Here is an 18,609-nt window from a genome sequence, read left to right on the forward strand (position 1 = left end):
TACATAATCGTTTTCCAGCTTTGCGGCAAAAGTGACGCTTCTTAAACTTTATTCACAGAAGTTTTAGAGGAAGCTCTTGTAGGAAATGACACTGAAGGCCCACTGTGTGAATTGCTGTTTTTCTTCCTGACTGCCATCTTTCAGGCAATGGCCGAAGAGGAAGAGGAAGTGGCCAAAGATCAAATAGCTGATGCTGAGACCAAAGGTCAGATCCTTAATTTTACTGCTGAAAAACTGAAATTCCACTGGAATTAACTTTAAACTGCATGATTTATGGCATTCCTTTGTTTAAACTTGTCTTATTATGTGTGGATATTGTATGTAAATGGACTTGCTTTTTCTCTTTTATCTGAAATTAAAGCTTTAAACTGAGCAGAGAGGGTGGGATCTGGGGGAAATGGAGAAAAAGCAAGCTCATTCTTACTACAATTGTATCCAGTGAAGCATAATAAGCTTTTAACAGCGCTGCTTATGTTTTGGAGGCAAGGGGAACTTGTCTTCACCTTCCTCCTCTTCCTTCAGCATGGTTAGATGTTTCTCCTGAGGGTCAGGAAAAGGCATTTTCTTAAGTCTTCTCAAAGGTCTTTAACTGTAGCTGTAAAAAAAGAATTCTGGACCTAACAAGATGAAAAACTAAAACTCCCCAGCATAGCTGTAACAGAGAACTCGGTATTCGTTGTCCTTGAAGACTTGGAAGTATGCATCCACAGCTCCTAGATACTACAATGTCTCTTTTTCCAGTAAAGGATCTCAAAGTCACTCTGCTTTTGGTCTTCACTCTAAGGCTGAAGTTGCCCATGTTTTCAAAGGCATTTGGTACACGCTAACCACTGATCAGAAGGAGGTGCCAGCTTTGTTCCAAACTTACGTGGTCCTGCGTTTGTGGACTGCCAAACTTGCTAACTAGTTAAAGGAGAAGCTTTGACTCTTCCTGCTAGTCTTTATTTCATTAGAGGTAGATAGGAACTTAAGAGCACTCCCTGTTTGAGGTCAAATGAATCTGTGAATCCTGTGGTGCCCCCTTAAGACCACCATGTGTGAGGTGTAGGAAGGTTCCGTTAAATCCTTCCTTGAAGACTGTGCCTATACTTATGATTAAGGTTAATGTCCAATCTATAAAATGTCTTTTATATAAACATGTGTGTTATCTTCAGCAATAGAGGCTGCTCTTGTTAGCTGAATAAAGTTACAGATTTGATACTGTGTTAACAAATTTAGACTGTATTTTAATCACTGTTGAAATTAGCCATTAGCTGTATCTTCTTAACTACTGAGAGCATTGCTTCGGCAATGTGCGCAAGGACTCCATTATCAGGTAATCATAGAAAAGTTGATTAGATTCTTTATTATTCATAGGACTGGTCAGAAAAAAGGTAATAAACTTTCACATTTTAATTTGACGATGTGGGGCTGGCAACTGCAAAAAACCCTGCCATTTCATTTCTGGTTTAGCAGAGCTGTGGGAAAGGCACTTCATCTATTATCTTTTACTTGCCTTGCGACTTCAGTTTCTTGTCACTCTTGTTTAGACATCTTCATTCCCATGAAATAATTACGTGATCTCAGCTTTGTAATCCTGACTAACCAAACTAGTAGTAGTCAGCACATTTGCTCACTTGAATTCTGTACAGGCAGTGTTCCTGCAACAGAAAACACCATGGGTGTGAGATTTTTCTGTGTCAAGTTCTTTCTCAAACAGTGTTACACAGATTACAGCAAGAGGGGAGGTACAGAGGTGAATTTTTGTAATGTCCAGGTGACAGTTTTTAAATGTCAGTTATCATGCAAGACTCTGTTGTGGATTTGCTTTTTATGTAGTCTTAGTTTGGATTTGTGGCTCTTTATTGACTTGGTGACTCTGTAACTGCTTAATGATTTGGACTTGAACAAAGTGGAATTGTTGAAACAGCATACAACGCTGAAAAAAATTCGACCAACCCTCTGGAGAAATACCTGTAAGTGCTAAGGAAACTTTTGGCTAAGAAATAGGAATTTTGCTGTTTCTGCCTCTCGCTGCCTTGCTTTCCTGGTCAGTTTGCTAATGTGTGATGTTCCTTATTAAGTGCAGATGCTTGTTTTGGTGAAATATGGTTTCTCTGTAATGCCTTAGTAATTGTATTTGTGCAGAACAGTAAGGCTATATCCAAGTTACAGATCAAAAGTATATGCTGAATGGTGATAACCAGTATCAAAATGTGTGATTGGTTCAGATGGTCTTTCCTAAAAGCAAAGTTATGATAGGAAATAACAGCTCATTTGAGGGAACAAAATATAAGTGTTCTTGCATTGTTACTTGTTTTCGCTTTCAAGCGTGTTTATGGATTTGGTTTTGCTGCCTCTCATGTTGCCGTTGTGCATGTTTTGTGCCTTGTGGTTGCTGTAACAGCTTATAGGGAGAACAGTGTATAGCATGTGGTGCATGTCCTTAGCTTTTAGTTGGATTTTTAGTTGCATTTAAAGTTATGTAAACTTCTAATTTGGATGTTGAATTGAGTTTTGAGTATATTGATGCTTTTGTAACTATCGGCCCTCTTTTTGCTTTGACTGCAGCTTTTGAAAAATAGCTTGCTTTCCTCCCCTCCACAGTACAAGTTTTAATTTGCACTAGAATAAAGTGTTTATTTCCTTAAAGATTTAACAGAGGCTTTGGATGAAGATGCAGACCCCACAAAATCTGCACTGTCTGCAGTTGCAACTTTGGCAGCTGCATGGCCCCAGTTACATCAGGGTATGTGTGGGTTTCACTTCTTTGTTTTGTTACTGTTCTTATTTTACTTGGTATTTTAAAGCAAATTTTTGATATTTATGTATGTTTAAATGTCTACATAAAATAACTGTTCATTCTTCTCAACTGTAGGCTGCAATTTGAAAAACTTGGATCTTGATAGCTGCACTCTTTCTGAGATTCTCAGACTTCACATTCTAGCGTCAGGTGCTGATGTAACATCAGCGAATGCAAAATACCGTTACCAGAAACGAGGAGGGTTTGATGCTACTGATGATGCTTGCATGGAGCTGAGATTAAGTAACCCTGGTCTCTTGAAGAAACTTTCAAGTACCTCAGTCTATGATTTGTTGCCAGGTAATAAAAGACAATAAATGTATGGGATGATTAGATTGCTCAAGTGATCAGTTTTGTAACCGCTTCAGATCAATTATGGTCAAAATTCACCGTATCATAGGATAATTTAGGTTGGAAAGGACCTTTGGAGATCAGCTATACCAACGCCCACCCCCTGTGCTTAGGCCCCCACAAGCAGGTCCCACCAGATAATGCCTAGCTCTGCAATCTCTTGTCATTACTTCTGAGTAGCTTTTTCCCATACGTTCCATTTTAAAAAATGCTAGTTTTACTTGCAAAAGGGGATCACTCGGAGAAGCATCTGAGTGTTTGATTTGGCCCCTGATTTTGTTGTTGTTGTGGTTTGGGTCTTTTGGTTGTTATTTGGAAATGGAGGAAAAAAAATTACTAAATGACTATCTACTGTTCCTTTATCTCTCTTTTGACTATAATATTGCATTTCAGTTCTTCCTGTGGTGCTAAATGTTAATACATTATAAATAAAGGTTCATGTCTCAGATCAAAGCAGGAATTACAGGAAATGCCTCTTTGTGAGTGCAGCTGGTGTACTACAAATGTTTGACTTTCACTTTTTCTCGAGTGAGTCTTCAGTCTGGACCGTTTAAGAGTAAGGATTATTTATCAGTTGTATAATGAAATCTAAATATTGGTCTGAATTTTATTAGGAGAAAAGATGAAGATCCTTCATGCCCTCTGTGGGAAACTTCTTACTCTCGTCTCCACTCGAGACTTCATTGAGGACTCCGTTGATGTGTTACGACAGGCAAAACAGGAGTTCAGAGAATTAAAGGCAGAACAGCATCGCAAAGAACGAGAGGCGGCAGCGGCAAGGTAAAACTAGGATATGGAAGGCTAAATTTTGTTGCTACAAATTATATTAATTCCTCAGTTGCAAAAGGCATGAGAGAAACAATAGTAATGCTTGTGTTGTATGCTGGTTTCTTGAGACCCTAGACAGGAGTGAAATTCACTGGGCTAAACGTTGTGCTTTCCTACGTTACTGTTCATTTTAGATGATGCAATAGTATAAAAGAGAAAAGATGTGTCTAGGTCAGATACTAGACTAATTGCAACTGGTTTTCTGTATCTCTCTCACTATTAGGATACGTAAGAGAAAAGAAGAAAGGTTAAAAGAACAAGAGTTAAAAATGAAAGAGAAACAAGAAAAGCTGAAGGAAGAGGAGCAAAGAAATCCTGCTGTAGAAGTATCTGTTGGGTATGATACCTGGTATTACTGTGATACATATGATACTGTGATGCATACTTTTAATTTATGTGGCCAGCCCTTATCTGTGTATTTTTTTCATTGACTGGACTATAATGTACGAAGGTATATTTTAAGTATATAGCCCTTAATGTTGATTTTATTTTTCTTCCTAGTGTTCTAGAATTACTTTATGAAAGTGATTTTTATTTTTGAAATCAATTTTTATTATATTCAGAATTCTGTTGAAAGCTTGACACTTTTACCTACTGACAAGAGAAACTTGCAACGTCTAGTTTGGGGTTTTCTGCCTTACTTTTTGTTGTGCATTGATTTCATATCTATGAACGTCTTCATAATAGACCATTCCAGTTTTTCTAATTTGAGGAATTAGCCTGATGTGAGGTAGATAATACTGGCCTCATATAACAGATCGTGAATCAAACTTAATAACAATTTTTAAAATTTTGTTCTATCCCAGGTGATTTCCATAAAATCAAGGTTTTTTTGTTTTATTAATAAAACTGTATGGTTTTAGGTGGTAAGGGTCATGCACATGTAGCTCTGTGTGATTCCAGGGAAAAAAAAAAAGGCAAAGAGTATATACAAACACTGTATCTTTACCTGCTTGAGGAAGGGAGTTAAACAAATCTGCTTGCAAAAGGTGAGCATGAGCCAAAGACAGATCTGTGCTATGTTTTTGAAACTATAATTGTGGGGAAAAAAAAGTTACACTGTAGTGGTTGCATGTAGTTCTGTAGGTTTTTAATTTACATTTTCTAGGTGAGGGAAAAAATGTGTAATAAGCATTTTATAAAGTGGCATACATTATGATGAGGAAACATTTTTATTTTTTGTCATGAAAAAAAATACAGGTCAGTAGAACTACCCTAAGATGTCTCCAAAAAGAATCTGATGATAGTAATGCTACTCAAATGAAGGAGTGAATTCCAAAGACCAGGTTTCAATCTTTAATATGGAACTTCCCATTTACGGTTTCTTCTGGGTTTTAATATATTCTGCAACTTATCTTTTTATTTGTAAAAAGCCTTACAGGTCTTTTACTAGCTTAAGTACTCCTGAGAGGAAAATACTGTTTGTGTTGAAGATGCCATATTCCAATGTGTATTTTTTTCATTCCATTCAGCTCTTAATACATGGTTGGTCAGTCACCTCTTGTTTATTTTATTGTGTTAGGGAGGAGGAACGGGAGGACCTTGATACTAGTACGGAGAGCAAAGAAATTGAACGTAAAGAGCAAGACATGGACACAGTGACAGAGGATGAAGAAGAGCTGGGACCAAACAAAAAGCGAGGAAGAGGTAATGCTGCAATTGTTTGTTCATTTGTGTACATATGTGCACACACACAAGCCTGCATGCACCCAGGAAGTTACTGGGGTTTACAGTAAATTTTCATGAAGTATCGATCTTTCCTGTAGTTTTCTTAAAGGAGAAGGGAAGAAAAACATTCCATACCCGAACATGATCATAATGGGCTACTCAGCACATTGAGCTGGCCTGGTGCAGTTGTAGTGGTCAGCTGTACATTCTTTCACACCGTTTCTTCTTGTCTTCCATGCTTGCTGTTTAGATTCCTCTTTTGTCTAAAAAAACCCAGGTTGTTGCCTGACAAACCATTGCATTTACGAGTAGTGTGTTCATGGAGTTGTAGGAGTCTCATCTACAAGGGTATATTGTGGGTTTGCTTCCTTTTATTAGGAAGCTGCAAAAACAGCATGTTTTTTTAAAAGAAAACGTTACATTGAGTGGTTGGGTTTAGTTTGGCTTTGTTAAAGCAGCAGCATGCCTTCTATACAAGAATGCAACCAGACAGCCTCAGAGTTAGTTCCCTCAGCTATGTGCTTGTAGGAGCTGTGGCGCAATAAATGGCATAGCCTGCTCTTAGTAACTAAACGTAGATACCACCACAGGAGGATGAATTGCTGATGGCTTTGGGCTGCTAGCTCATCTGTGCCTTTTTCCGGTGAAGGCTTTGTGCTAGCATCCGTGCCAATGGAAGTCCTGGATCGTTGTGGGCTTAAGGTTGCACACGGGTACAAAACTTGTAAACTTGTTCACTGTAGCTCTGTGATGGCAAAGCAATGAGATTTTAAACAGAATTTCAAGTTTCTCAGATGCCCATGTTTGAGACATGGTGACTGGAGGGCACACAATTCCTATAATTGGAGAAACTGAAGGTCATGCTGGATATCAGTAGAAATTGAGTGCTGACAGCATCTTGCACTGTTGTGTGTGTCAGCGACAGGTTGTACTTTTCTAGATGACTATCAGGACCTGATTCTTTAGTAAACTTAAGATGTGAACGGGAGTAGTTTCAGTTGGTACAAGTTGAGGGGAAAAAAAGTAGTGTATATATATTTAAAATAAACAGTAATTGATAACGTAACTAAGTTTGCAATAAAAGCTCTTACATAGGGATTCTGGTCTTGCTGGAGGTCTTTGAGGGGTTTAAGTTGATCATTTTGAGTATGATAAATTAAGCTGAAAACATAGTTTGTATTCAATAATGAATTTGCTAGATTTTTACTTTAGCAGGGTAAGGTACTTCCGTAACATACTTCTAAGTTCGTAAAATTTTGGTTTGTTTTTAGTGGTGTTAAAAATGACAGTGTCAGCAAATGAGACTTGCTCTAGTTTCTGCAAAGTGAAGGTACACTGAAGATGGCTACCCCTTTATCGAGGGAAGGGTGTTAATCACTTGAGTTTTTCTTTAATAAAACTCGTGTTGTTTCTTGACTGAGCTGATAGTCTTTGACAGTGTAAGTCGAGATAATTGGAAAAGGACAGAACCAAAACCTGCCCTTTACCCGAGTTTTTTGGTTAAAGAAAGAATTTATAAACATATTGCTATCATACTTCTTCCTTTAACTTTTAGGAAGGAGAGGGCAAAATGGATATAAAGAATTTACAAGACAAGAAGAAACTACTTGTGAAAAGAGCGAACCTCTTACTGCTGAAGACGAAGAAGCTTTAAAACAGGAGCAACAAAAGAAAGAGAAGGAACTGTTAGAAAAAATTCAGAATGCAACAGCCTGCACAAATATCACCCCGTTAGGTCGTGACCGTCTGTACCGACGCTACTGGATTTTCCCCTCTGTTCCTGGATTGTTTATAGAAGAGGACTATTCTGGTCTTACAGAAGACATGTTGTTGCCTCGAACCTCTTCCTTTCAGAATAGTGTACAGTCTTGCACAAATGAACCTCAGGTATTCAGTAAAACTGGAGAGTCTTTGAAATCTTCTGAATCTACCTCCAATATTGACCAAGATTCACATACCAGTGTTGTTGTAGAGGTGCCAAGGCCAGTATATAAACCAAACCGTTGGTGCTTTTACAATTCTCGGGAACAACTGGACCAACTTCTGGAGGCTCTCAATTCCCGAGGACATAGGGAGAGTGCCTTAAAAGAAACTCTTTTACAAGAGAAGAGTAGAATATATGAACAACTAAGCAGTTTTCCTGTGGAAAAATTCCATATTCCAGGTAAATGAAAGGTTCCTGGTCTTAGTTTGCTTCCACATCTGTTAACACTATATAATATTCTAGAAAGCTCTAGGTCTCACTTAATTCTAATTCCAAAGAAATAAGAATTTTTCTGAAGCATTGTTTCACTCTATGGAAAATAGGTTTGGTCTTTTCCTTTCTTCTTTTTTTTTTACCTTTGTTTTTTCTTGATGGATTTTTTGCTATTTTCTTGTGGTTTATGCTAAAAAAAGCAGTAATTTTTGTGTTATCTCACTGCTTAGTAAAAAGGGATTGGCTTTTAAACAAACGTCTTCAGGAAGTAATTTGAGCTTTGGGAGAAGATTAACTGGAGAATAAAGATTAGTATCTGCTGAAGGTAAATCATAGTATTGATCATCTGATGTCCTCATTTCCCGTATGATAAAAGCAAACACAAATTATGACACTGGAGACAGAAACATTGCAAAGGGAGGCAATTGCTAATACCTTGATTTCTGAGTAGGATGTATTTGTTCATAATGTTATAATGCATGAAATTGTTCAGAAGCCTTTACTGGGCTATTGTGAACAAAGGAATGATGGCATATTGCAGGGTCACACTAAAACCTTTGGGAGGAAAAAAGTAGTGTAGCTGTGTTGGTTGTTACGTGGCTTAACATCGGTGCAGTGGATTCTGTGATATCACTTTTTTTTTTTTTTTTTTCCTTTTTCTTCCTCTTTTGGCAGATGCTTGTTAGAGGAGGAGGAGACACCTGCAGAGCAGTATTGTTTTTTTATGGGTTTAAAATGTAGGAGTGTACTTAAAACCATCATAGACCTAGGATTTAGGGGGTTTCCCCTGTTCTCCTAGCTAAATATTTTGCCATTTATTGGCAATGTGTTAGCTCAAATCACTGATAATGTTCTGCTTACATAAGCTTGCATTCGGCTGTTTGTGGTGCGTTGGTGGGCAGAGGATGTTAACAGAATGAAACTCCCTAGGGTAATGTTTAAGAAATTGCATTTTGTTTTTAATTATGCCAAATTATCATAAGGATTTCAGCTTATCTGTATTGGGACAAGGGAGAATTATTCACAGCAGAGCTGTTTTACTGGAGAGAGTAGGCCAGGACATGCAGCAAACACATCAGATACTACTAAATTCATAACTGATCTATCATTTCTTTTGGTGGAAACTAGCACAGGACACAATTTCTGTATACTAATTACTTCTTTTGGAGGCCTTATGGCTATGTTTATGGTTTTTTGGTGAGAAAATACCACTTCCTGATATGTTAGTGTGTATGGTTCCTTATTTTCCTAGTTGCTGCACCTTTATCTGCGTTTTGTGTGTTGCTTTCTGTCCCGAAGCAACTTGATTTCCACAGTCGGAGATCTTTTTTTCTGTTAGAATTGTAGAATAACATCGATTTAATTTTTTTTAACAAAAAAAGCTTTGAACTTTACTTTAATAGAGACCAAGAAAATTCAAATGCAGTGGTTCAATACCAGTGCTGCCACCTCTGTGTGACACGCAGTGCGAAGTGGCCATGTGTAGCTGTACTTCGGAGGGAGCTGTACCGCTGTGGACTCCAGCGGCTGCCCTGCTGCCTTCACTCATATGACTTGTAGTACAAGTGCTCTGTGATTCTCTTGTACTATAGACCACCCCTCTCCCTTTTTCCAATTCCACTCAGAAGAGCGTGGAAATAAAATCATATGTGCTATTACTTGATTTTTATTCCAGTATCCATTCCCTCATCAATTATTTGCAAGGCAGTTGCTGCTCTTTCAGTTCTGCGAAAGAAGAAAATCTCATTCCTTCTTTTAAGTCGGAAAGTGTGTTTCCCACATCCAGACATCACAGTATGCTAGTATACGTTTTGAGAATATTTGCATAGTTACTTTTAGTTAGAGGGAGTTGTTCCTGCAATTGAGAGTGTCTTAGAAATTCATCCTGTGCTTCCTTAACAATAGCTTTATGGTAGTTTTTGAGTATCTCTGAGCTCTTGCATCTACCTTTTCGTCACTGTACTCATAGGATTTAAGTTAAATCCTGGGAACAGAAACATTTACCACCTATACAGATTTGCAAGCAGTAATTTAGGATCTGGGCGTACTTTCAGTTCTTTCCTGTGGCTTTTGAGCTTTTGTATGATTTTTGAGTTCTCTTATGAAGAGGTTTTTGCTTGACAGCCCATTGTCAGGTCTTCCCTTCTTTTTCATAAATCAACTTGCTGTCTTTTTCCTTTTTTCCCTGCCTTTAATTAGAGGACACAGTCGTCTAGTTTGTGCCTGTGTCATCTTATCTTTATCTGTGTTTTTTGTTTTGAAGTAAGATTTTTTTAAAAGGGATTATATCTTGTTAGGTTAGTTTATGTGATTGTTAGTTTCACATGCTTGTTTTCAGTGTTGCCATGATAAAGATCCATGCAGGAAAGAAAACTGAGGAGTTCTGTAGTGTCAGGGACATATTAAGTATGAAAAATACTAGAAATGTGACTCTTCTTTTTCTCCATGCACTTGTAGCAGAGAGTTGTTGAGTATCTACTACTTTAGAAAGCACTTTAAGACAAAATAATGATTTCTGAATTAGCAAGGATTTCTCATAGTGTGCGTTGGGATGAGTGGATTCTAGTCTATAGGTCTTGCCTTAAAAGTATGCTCCACTTGGTTGGATCAGATGTCTGAGTTGGCGTGGAGGTACTGGTGTTGGCACCTGTCACTACAGGGAGTTTTGCACCTCCCTGTGTGTGTAGCTTGTTATGCCCTGTACTAATTTTGTTCCCTCCACCAGCGGCTACTTTAAGGAACAAAGTCCACTAACACAAAGTTACTTGGTGTTCTTGCAGACAAACCTCAAAGTGACATCAGACCTCCTTCAGGACGGGGAAGGATGCAGAACGCCCACGATGGATCTCACGTATCTGCAGAGAAGCAGCTTGAACTGAGACTTAGAGACTTTCTTTTGGACATTGAAGACAGGATCTACCAAGGAACATTGGGGGCTATTAAGGTATTTGTGAATTGTAGAATACCTAAGAGCGTGGTGGTGCCGTCAAGTCTGTAACTTAAATGAGAACTCTTGCATGCTATGCGTGTTACTGAAAGCATAATTAAATTAAGTGTAGACAGTAATGGGCACTAAAAGTTTGTGGCCTTTGTTTCTTTAGAAACTTCAGATTTCTATGTTTGCTTCAGGTTACAGACAGACAGTCTTGGAGAGCAGCTTTAGAACATGGGCGGTATGAGTTTCTGAATGATGAAAACAAAGAAAATGGTATAATCAAAACTGTGAATGAAGAATCTGAAGAAATGGAAACAGATGATCAGGAGAAGTTTATTGTGAAAGACAGGTAAGAACTATGGTTTAAATAATGGCTCTTTCCAGTGAGTTTTATAGCAGTGCTCTGGTTTTTTAACCTTCAAAATTTTTTTTACTGTCAAATTCTTTGCAATAGTATTTAAGATCTGAGTTATAAAAAGTGAGATTTTTGCATTGGTTTATATTTTCTAAACTATTCTATTACCATACAAGACTTAAGACACCAATTTTTACAACTACTACTGTTCAGATAATGTTCACTTTGAGCAGTGTAGTTAATTATCAAATAAGGAATATGTGAATGCATTTTAAAATCATTTAAAACTCTGAGAAAAGTTAATCTGGCAATTTCTGTTTTGTTTTCCAGAAGGGCAAAAAAAAAATCCAAAACCAAAACACCCCACAAAACACATGTTGTGGAAAGAGTAGGAGTGCTTAAAAGGGAAAATGGTAATAGTAACAAATTGCTGGTTGAACTGGCCAGTGTGCCTCTTTATGAGTCACAGTAAGAACCATCAGTGCAACAGGCTGTGGTCTGGATTAACCTTTAGCAGTGCAGCAAAACACAGATATAATTTTGTAACTTTATGAAATCCTTCTGTAAAGCAAGCTGTGATGTCGTAGAAGAGAGGAAATGTCAAATCATATGCTGTTGCAGCTTTAATTGTTGGGTTTTGGATTTTTTTTAAAACAAATGTTTGCACAGATGTGGGATTCTGCAGGATATCAGTGTTTGTTCTAAGTCAGACTAGAAACTGAAGATTTCTAATAAGTAATTCTCAGAAGTTACGTTCTTTTCAGTGTATATAAAGACTTACCTTTAATAAATATTATATGTCTTCATAGGATGTGAATGTTGAAATATCACAGGAAAAAATTTCATTGGAAGTGATCATTGTACTGTCAGACTGCTTATGCATTCTGTGAGGTTTTGTACAATTAAGACTTATATGAAAGGGTGGACTCTTGAATGCTGTGTTAGATGTAGGAATTCAAAGTTCTTCAAGGTTTTTTCCCTTTTTATTTTAGTTTGCTGAATTAGTATTTTCATGTAAGACTGCTTTTTGGATCAGAGTTACTTAGTTGTGTGCAAAATGGATAAGGTCGTCCTTCTTTATGTTAATGACACAATTTAGAGACATTTGCTCTCTGAAAACCACAACATAGAAATATTCTGCTGTTTTAATTAAGCTAAAATTTATCTGTCTCCAGTTACCTTGGGCACTTGCTCCGTTGCCAGCTCTTAGTTCAACGGCAGAAGCTTGTTGCTTCATTATTATTTTTTTCCATTTGATACTGACTCCATCACAGTTTCTGAATAAAGTCTACTCTAATAAAGTCTTGCATATTAAAACAGACTATGGGATTCTGAAATCATGTGACAGATTGCTTTTGATGCTGGGCTTTTTATCCACCTCAGAGCGAGTGACATCTCATTAAGACCTTGGAGTCTGACTAGTGAAATGTAAATAACTATGCAGCTTTTTTCTGTTTGCTTTCAGGCTCTCAAAATGTGTGTGACTGCAAAATGTAATGAACACCTTTTAAGTGTGGAAAAAAAAGAACAGGGACAACCAAAAGCATTGCTCATTCACCAGAATAAAGCAGAATCCAGACAGTCTTAATTAGTTTTTTTTATACATATATATATATGTATACTCCAAGTAGAAATTGAATTTTATTTTCATTAGTGTGAGTTGCTTTCCTACACTATACTTAATGTTTGTGGTTCAGGAAGATGCACTGCACTGAAATGATTACTTAGTCTTCGGTCAAAGGCAGCTGTTTTATTGGAAACCTACCCTTCTCCGCCCGCCCCCCTTTCACAGGAAGAGTTAGTATTTTAGAAAAACCCTTCAAGGATGAGAACATACAAGTTAACAATTCTTGATTTAACATTAAAAAATTATTTTCTGGTTTTATTTCATTTATTTTCTTCTAAAAAAATCTTATTAAATATGGAGATAGTTGTAGTTGAACTTCTGCAGATGGAAGTATCCTAAAAGGCTACACCACCACTGGAAGTGTTCTCACTGAAGAGTTATTGGGACTATACTTTTCACAGAAATCTCTTCATAAACTTGCTGACAGGTGTTCCATCAAATCTTCTGGAAATCTTAATAATTGCATTGAAATTTGTCATCCACACTTCTTGAAGTTTAGATAACTGTGTTACCTAAAGATGATTTATCTAGATTAAGAAGAACTGGGATAACTAATCACACCTGTGCAGTATTTGTTCATGTCCATAGTCCATGCATATAAATAAAGTGAAAATAAAAAGATACTGTGGATGCAGACCTGTACAAATATCTATGGTGTTAAATTCTAAGTATGTTTTAAAAAAATAAAAATTTAATACATTTCTATTCTAGACTCGTTGGGTTAAAAACTGAAGCTCCAAGTGCTGCATCAACGAGTACAAGTACTCCTCAGCCAGTCAATAATGTGGTCCACTACTTGGCATCCGCACTGCTTCAAATAGAGCAAGGAATTGAGCGCAGGTTTCTCAAAGCACCTCTTGGTAAGCTTTCAGAATTGAAACTGTATGTCTCTTAATTTTGTGTAAGATTTTTGTAACAGACAAACACACACACACCCCAGAAAACCCTTACCCCAAACCCACTTGCTTCTTTTGTAAGGCTGGGTGGTTTTAGGGGGATGTGTTGAGGAAAAGGACAAATAACTAACCTCTTGCTATGTACCACTGTAAAATTAAAAAAAAATTAGATAGTCAGTTCACAAGGCCATGGATCGTGAGGAAATACTAATTTTTCTTATTCTGCATGCCCTCAATTGCATGTGTTAATTAGGTAACAGCATATTTAACTCTTAAATACATGCCTATTTAACCTGGATCATTGCAGTGCTCTTGTTTATGTGGCCCTACTAAGCACAGGGAGACAGGTTGTACTCTTAGGCAGAAATGAGTGAGCTTTCTGGGGAAATAACTCTGTAATTCAGCATTACTGTTGAGGCCAAGATATCATGCAACTATACAATAAGTTTTTTTCTGCTTGTTTAAGTTGTAAAAATGTATCCTCTTTTTTTATACTGTTCCTGTGAAAGCAATATAGGCCTGATTGATGCGGATCACCTTGTTCGCAAATAACAATATTTACAGTAAAGTATAGTAAAGATTTACGTTGGAAATTTTCAGATCCTCGGGTTTTGCATTTATGCTGTAAAACTTGGAAACAAAAGGTTACAAGAAAAATCTATACCAAAGCACGGTTATAGCTTGACTTTATCACATGTTTCTTCCTTGAATTCCTCTGACATGCTCCAAGGGTGAGAGGGGATCCAGAGTGCATTAAGTCTCACCTTGTTTTCTAGTGCTCCCTCAGATGTGGATTCCTTAGGATCCTTTTGCAATTCAAAACTGGCATTTTGTCTTGGGAGAACTGGGTGAAGGTGGTTCCTCCTTCCCTAGGCAGTTGTCTCGGCAGCTTGTCTCAGCCAAGCTTCCCTTCTGGGTGCTGCACTGAGGGCAAACCATGCTCAGCCAGACTGCTTTACTTCTCACCCGCAGGAGTGCAGCATGGCTTACCAGCGCAGCACGTGCTGGGGTCCTCCAGAGCATGAACTGCTATGCTATACGTCCTATTCAGTCCATATGCTTCACTGATAATGACTGCATACGAAATCCTTAGGCTCTGGCAGATTTTACTCAGTAGTTTAATATGGAAGTACAGGGTTTGGTGTATTAACACTAGATGTTAGTGCCCCATGGCACAGTCAGACTAAAACTGTTTCTGCATTTTGGCTGCTCCTGCGTGGAGTCTGGTGGCTGGATATCAGTTGCCACTGAAGATGAGTTTGAACTAGATTTTTGCCAGACTGACACGCAGGCACGGGTTCCCTTCCGCAATCGTTGTCAGTGCAATGACCTCTGGAAGAGGGAAGTGCAGCAAATGATTGAGATGAAAGGGGAGAACACAGGAGTAGCTTAAACTGCAGCTGTTTAAAAGCTTTACTCGGCTAAGTGTCTGATCAACAAAAGCATGTCTGCCTTTTCCACACCAAGCTTGTAATGGCTTATTTCTTGCTATATGGCTAGATTTACAACATGTGCATGGGACTAGCATTTGTCATATTTACTCTGCATGTGCAGGTTGTAAATACGTTGTGCAGTATAGGCCTCGGTTTCCAAATTTTCTCTGAGAGTATTTTGGCAAGAGCATCTCGCTGACAGCTGTGAGTTTACCATGGTGTGCCCATGTGCCCCTAAGGGTAAAAACATGCCTATTAGTAGGTTATGGCCATAGATCGGGTACCCTGACTGAAGTGAAAAGGACTAAAAGAAGAAAAGTATCCCTGAAGTACTGGAAAGAAAGTTTTTTAGCAATCCTCCTGTGTCTTTTTCCAGTGGTCCCAACTTTGCCGTAATCTAAGGATGGTTCGTGTTTTTCACTGATCTTTTGAATGATGGTGGAGTTTCTTGTTTGTTTTTAACTTGGGAATCCTGTTTTCCTTCAGATACTTTTTGTCACACAGCCTAAGCATATAGGGAAAGCAAAGTGATTCGCATGTCTTAAATTGCTTATGTTTGTTTACCATGCTGTGCCTGTGTGTATCTTCTGCTCTGAAAAATGGTACTGCTGTAAGATTAATGTACAGAATAACCTACATAGCTGAGGGAGTAGGAAGGATCCCAGGTGTCTCCGCTCTGGCTTAAAGCCCTAACCATTAAGCAACAGTGTCAGGTTCCCTCTTCCTTGCTTTACCTTTGGTGCCAAGTGTCTCGTGTTTTCAGTTACGTAATGGGCTGCTTTTAGCAGGAGACAAGTCTGAATGAAGGCAAGGTTTTAGTTTTGTCACTAGAGAGCTCTTGGAGAAGCCACAACTTTGAGTGGCTGCGTAGTAAAGAAAGCTTAAAACACATGCCTATTCACTGATGATTTTCTGACCAGTAGGCAATTAGTTATATGAAAGGTGCTCCAACTTTGCACCTTCCGATCATGTCCAGAAGTTCCTACTGCAAAGTGTCAAGGAAACCTGTGTATTTGAGAGGCATCTGGCAAACTCAGGCAGTTGAGAGGTCAAGCAGCAATTCTGGACGCAGCCCTTTCTGCATATAACTTTTCAGTGTTTCAGAAATGTTTAAGAAAACAGAGTGTAAAGTTTGCATAATCTTATATTCAGCATAAGCTCCCAGTCGGAAACTTGGGGATGCCTTTGCATACTATCGCACACAGCAAGTTCTGTTTCTTAGTTTGCAACCTGCATAGATACAACAGGCAAAGTTCTTTCCTTAGCTTGACAAGGAGGTGTTAGTAATGTTAATAAACCTTTTTAGTAAAACGTGGACACTGCTTCTTTCTTGGAGACTGCCTTGCATACAGAACTGATGTCCTCTTGGACTGACCCCTCTAGAAAGTGGTCTACAGTACTCTGATGATAGAAATTAGCTTTTGGGTTGTAACTACTGGGCTTTGGTTTGTGGGTTTTTTGTTTGCCTGTTCTTTTATAGATCATTGTATCTGTACACTCGGGTTTTTTCTAGCAGGAGTTTTTTTAATAGCTGCTCCAACTTTTTCATAGAACCATTCCCTAGACAAAATGCCTGCAATCTATTTCCAGTGTTAAACCTGAAAAACCCAACTTTTTAGGCTGATTTATTTACCACTGAAGTAAAAACACTGAAAGTTGAGCAAGTGCTTGGAATTCTGTTTTGGTAGCAGTACAGGGGAACGCTTTCAGTAAAAAAAGAGTACCCCTGCATTTCTGCTTTAAACCAAACTGAATGTGCTTTGTCATTATTTCAGTTGCTGCCTCCACTAGAGAGAGGTGTTTTTTCCCTCTCCTCTGCCCCCTCCCTGTGCTCTATTCCTATTATGGAATGGAGCCATACTTAACAATTTTTAGTTTTCACTCTATTTACAGCTTCTAGTGCTAAAGACAGCGCTGTGAAATTCACTGTAGTCACTGGCAAGTTTATCCCGGTGGCCTCCAGGGTGCAGAGCAGACAAAGGGGACCCAGCACAGCAATAAAAAGACCAGCTGCTCCTCTGCTCTGTTTTTGTTCCAGGGCTCTATCAGGCTGCCAAGAGCTTTGCTGGTGATTCTGATAAGTTTAGAGTTGAGGTGCATACCAAATATTCAAGTGGAAGAGCAAGAAAGGACTGACACAGAAGATAGCAATGCAAAAGATCTAGAAACCCCAGAAACAGCACCCTCTGCCTTGCGGAGTTGCTAGATGGTTGCTGATCTTCTGTGGTCTGGTGATTAAATGTAACATGACTTGAATTGTATGCACTTCTTAATTATTATTTGTTGTTAGAAATCCTTCCATTATACTCTAGTTATGAAAATTTGTTTTTTCTTGTTTCAGTCCACAGTCCAGTCCAAGGTAATATTTAGAGAGCATCACAAAAAGAGGGGGTGCAGCTTGCAGTACACGTTTTTCCTGCAAAAATTCTGAGTTAAGATGTCAAAAAGCTTCACACACACACCCCCCCCCGTGTTTTTTTAAATAGCTGTTTGATGGAAACTCTGAAGTGCTGCTTCTCAAATATGAGTAATATGTTTGAGGGGAAAGAAATGCAAGCAATTTTTATTTTTTAATTTTTCTTCTTTTTGGTATAATTTACTTTTCCTTAAGTTTCAAAACACTTTGCAAATGAGAAGTAGGTCTCATCATTCCTATTTCGTAGATGTCAAAACTGAGGTATAAAATGAAGTGATTTGGTTGCCCTGGAGTTCAGTGAAGCAGCCACAAAACCCTTGCCTTCTGCACTGTTAAGTATCCTTCAGATTTCTATACGAAAGGTTAGCTTCTAATTCATGGGAGCACCTTTGTGACTAATACAGGGAACCATTTACCTCGTTTTTAACTTGTGCAAAAAATCCAGCCTTTTCACGCCTTTTTGTTTGTCTTTATTCTATTCCTTTCTTTCTAGATTTTTATTATTTTTGTTTCTTTTGCTCCCAAAGTTATTTCCTTCTCTACTTAAAATTGTCCTCCTCATAATAGCAGTGAACATCTTCTAGCAGTGGACTGGGATAGCATTAGTATATATGCATGCTTTGTTCTTGTGCTTTTGTTAACTTCCCTGTGGAGTTTCATGAGCAGAGGCAGGAAAGGTGGAAGTGGGCTGTTTTTTTGAGGAAGAATTTTTTACTCTTCAGAGAAGTCAGTCAAAGAAGCTGCCCTGCATTTTGAGCAGATGAGGTTTACTATGGCTTTTGCTTCCTGGGAGAGTAATTTCATCATTTTAATACACAAGAACACTCCTACACAAAAATATCTTTAGTATGTAGTTTCACATCAACAGAGGAGCTAGTTCTCTTGGTCCTTGAGAACCGTGCCCATAAACCGGCTGTATTTCTGAGATGTGAGGAGGTTTGCGGTAGCATAGACCAGACAAGTTGTTTGAGAGAGAAACCCACGGTCAGCAAGCTGCTCCTATAGCCATTTGTACCAGAGGTGGGTGGAAAGGTAAGGGAGGGTTAGGGTTAAGAGCTTTCAGTTTAAGCTACCTGTTTGCAGCGGGAGTCAAAGCAAATCCTGTAATGTGCAATTCCTCA

The 18,609-nt window shown here is 38.3% G+C and overlaps 1 protein-coding gene across 1 annotated transcript in view; it reads left to right on the plus strand.

Annotated features, from left to right (window-relative positions):
* Positions 1 to 18,609, plus strand: part of BAZ1A (bromodomain adjacent to zinc finger domain 1A) — a 65,261-nt gene that overhangs the window by 36,637 nt on the left and 10,015 nt on the right. Inside the window, exons 12-21 of the mRNA XM_055797768.1 lie at positions 59 to 205; positions 2,633 to 2,728; positions 2,858 to 3,082; positions 3,748 to 3,913; positions 4,185 to 4,298; positions 5,484 to 5,608; positions 7,185 to 7,793; positions 10,607 to 10,770; positions 10,956 to 11,110; positions 13,455 to 13,603. Of these exons, the coding sequence (XP_055653743.1) occupies positions 59 to 205; positions 2,633 to 2,728; positions 2,858 to 3,082; positions 3,748 to 3,913; positions 4,185 to 4,298; positions 5,484 to 5,608; positions 7,185 to 7,793; positions 10,607 to 10,770; positions 10,956 to 11,110; positions 13,455 to 13,603 (1,950 nt within the window). The remainder of the gene's footprint in view (positions 1 to 58; positions 206 to 2,632; positions 2,729 to 2,857; positions 3,083 to 3,747; positions 3,914 to 4,184; positions 4,299 to 5,483; positions 5,609 to 7,184; positions 7,794 to 10,606; positions 10,771 to 10,955; positions 11,111 to 13,454; positions 13,604 to 18,609) is intronic.

This window comes from Falco peregrinus, chromosome 1, assembly GCF_023634155.1.
Source record: "Falco peregrinus isolate bFalPer1 chromosome 1, bFalPer1.pri, whole genome shotgun sequence".
In the NCBI taxonomy this organism is placed as follows: domain Eukaryota; kingdom Metazoa; phylum Chordata; class Aves; order Falconiformes; family Falconidae; genus Falco; species Falco peregrinus.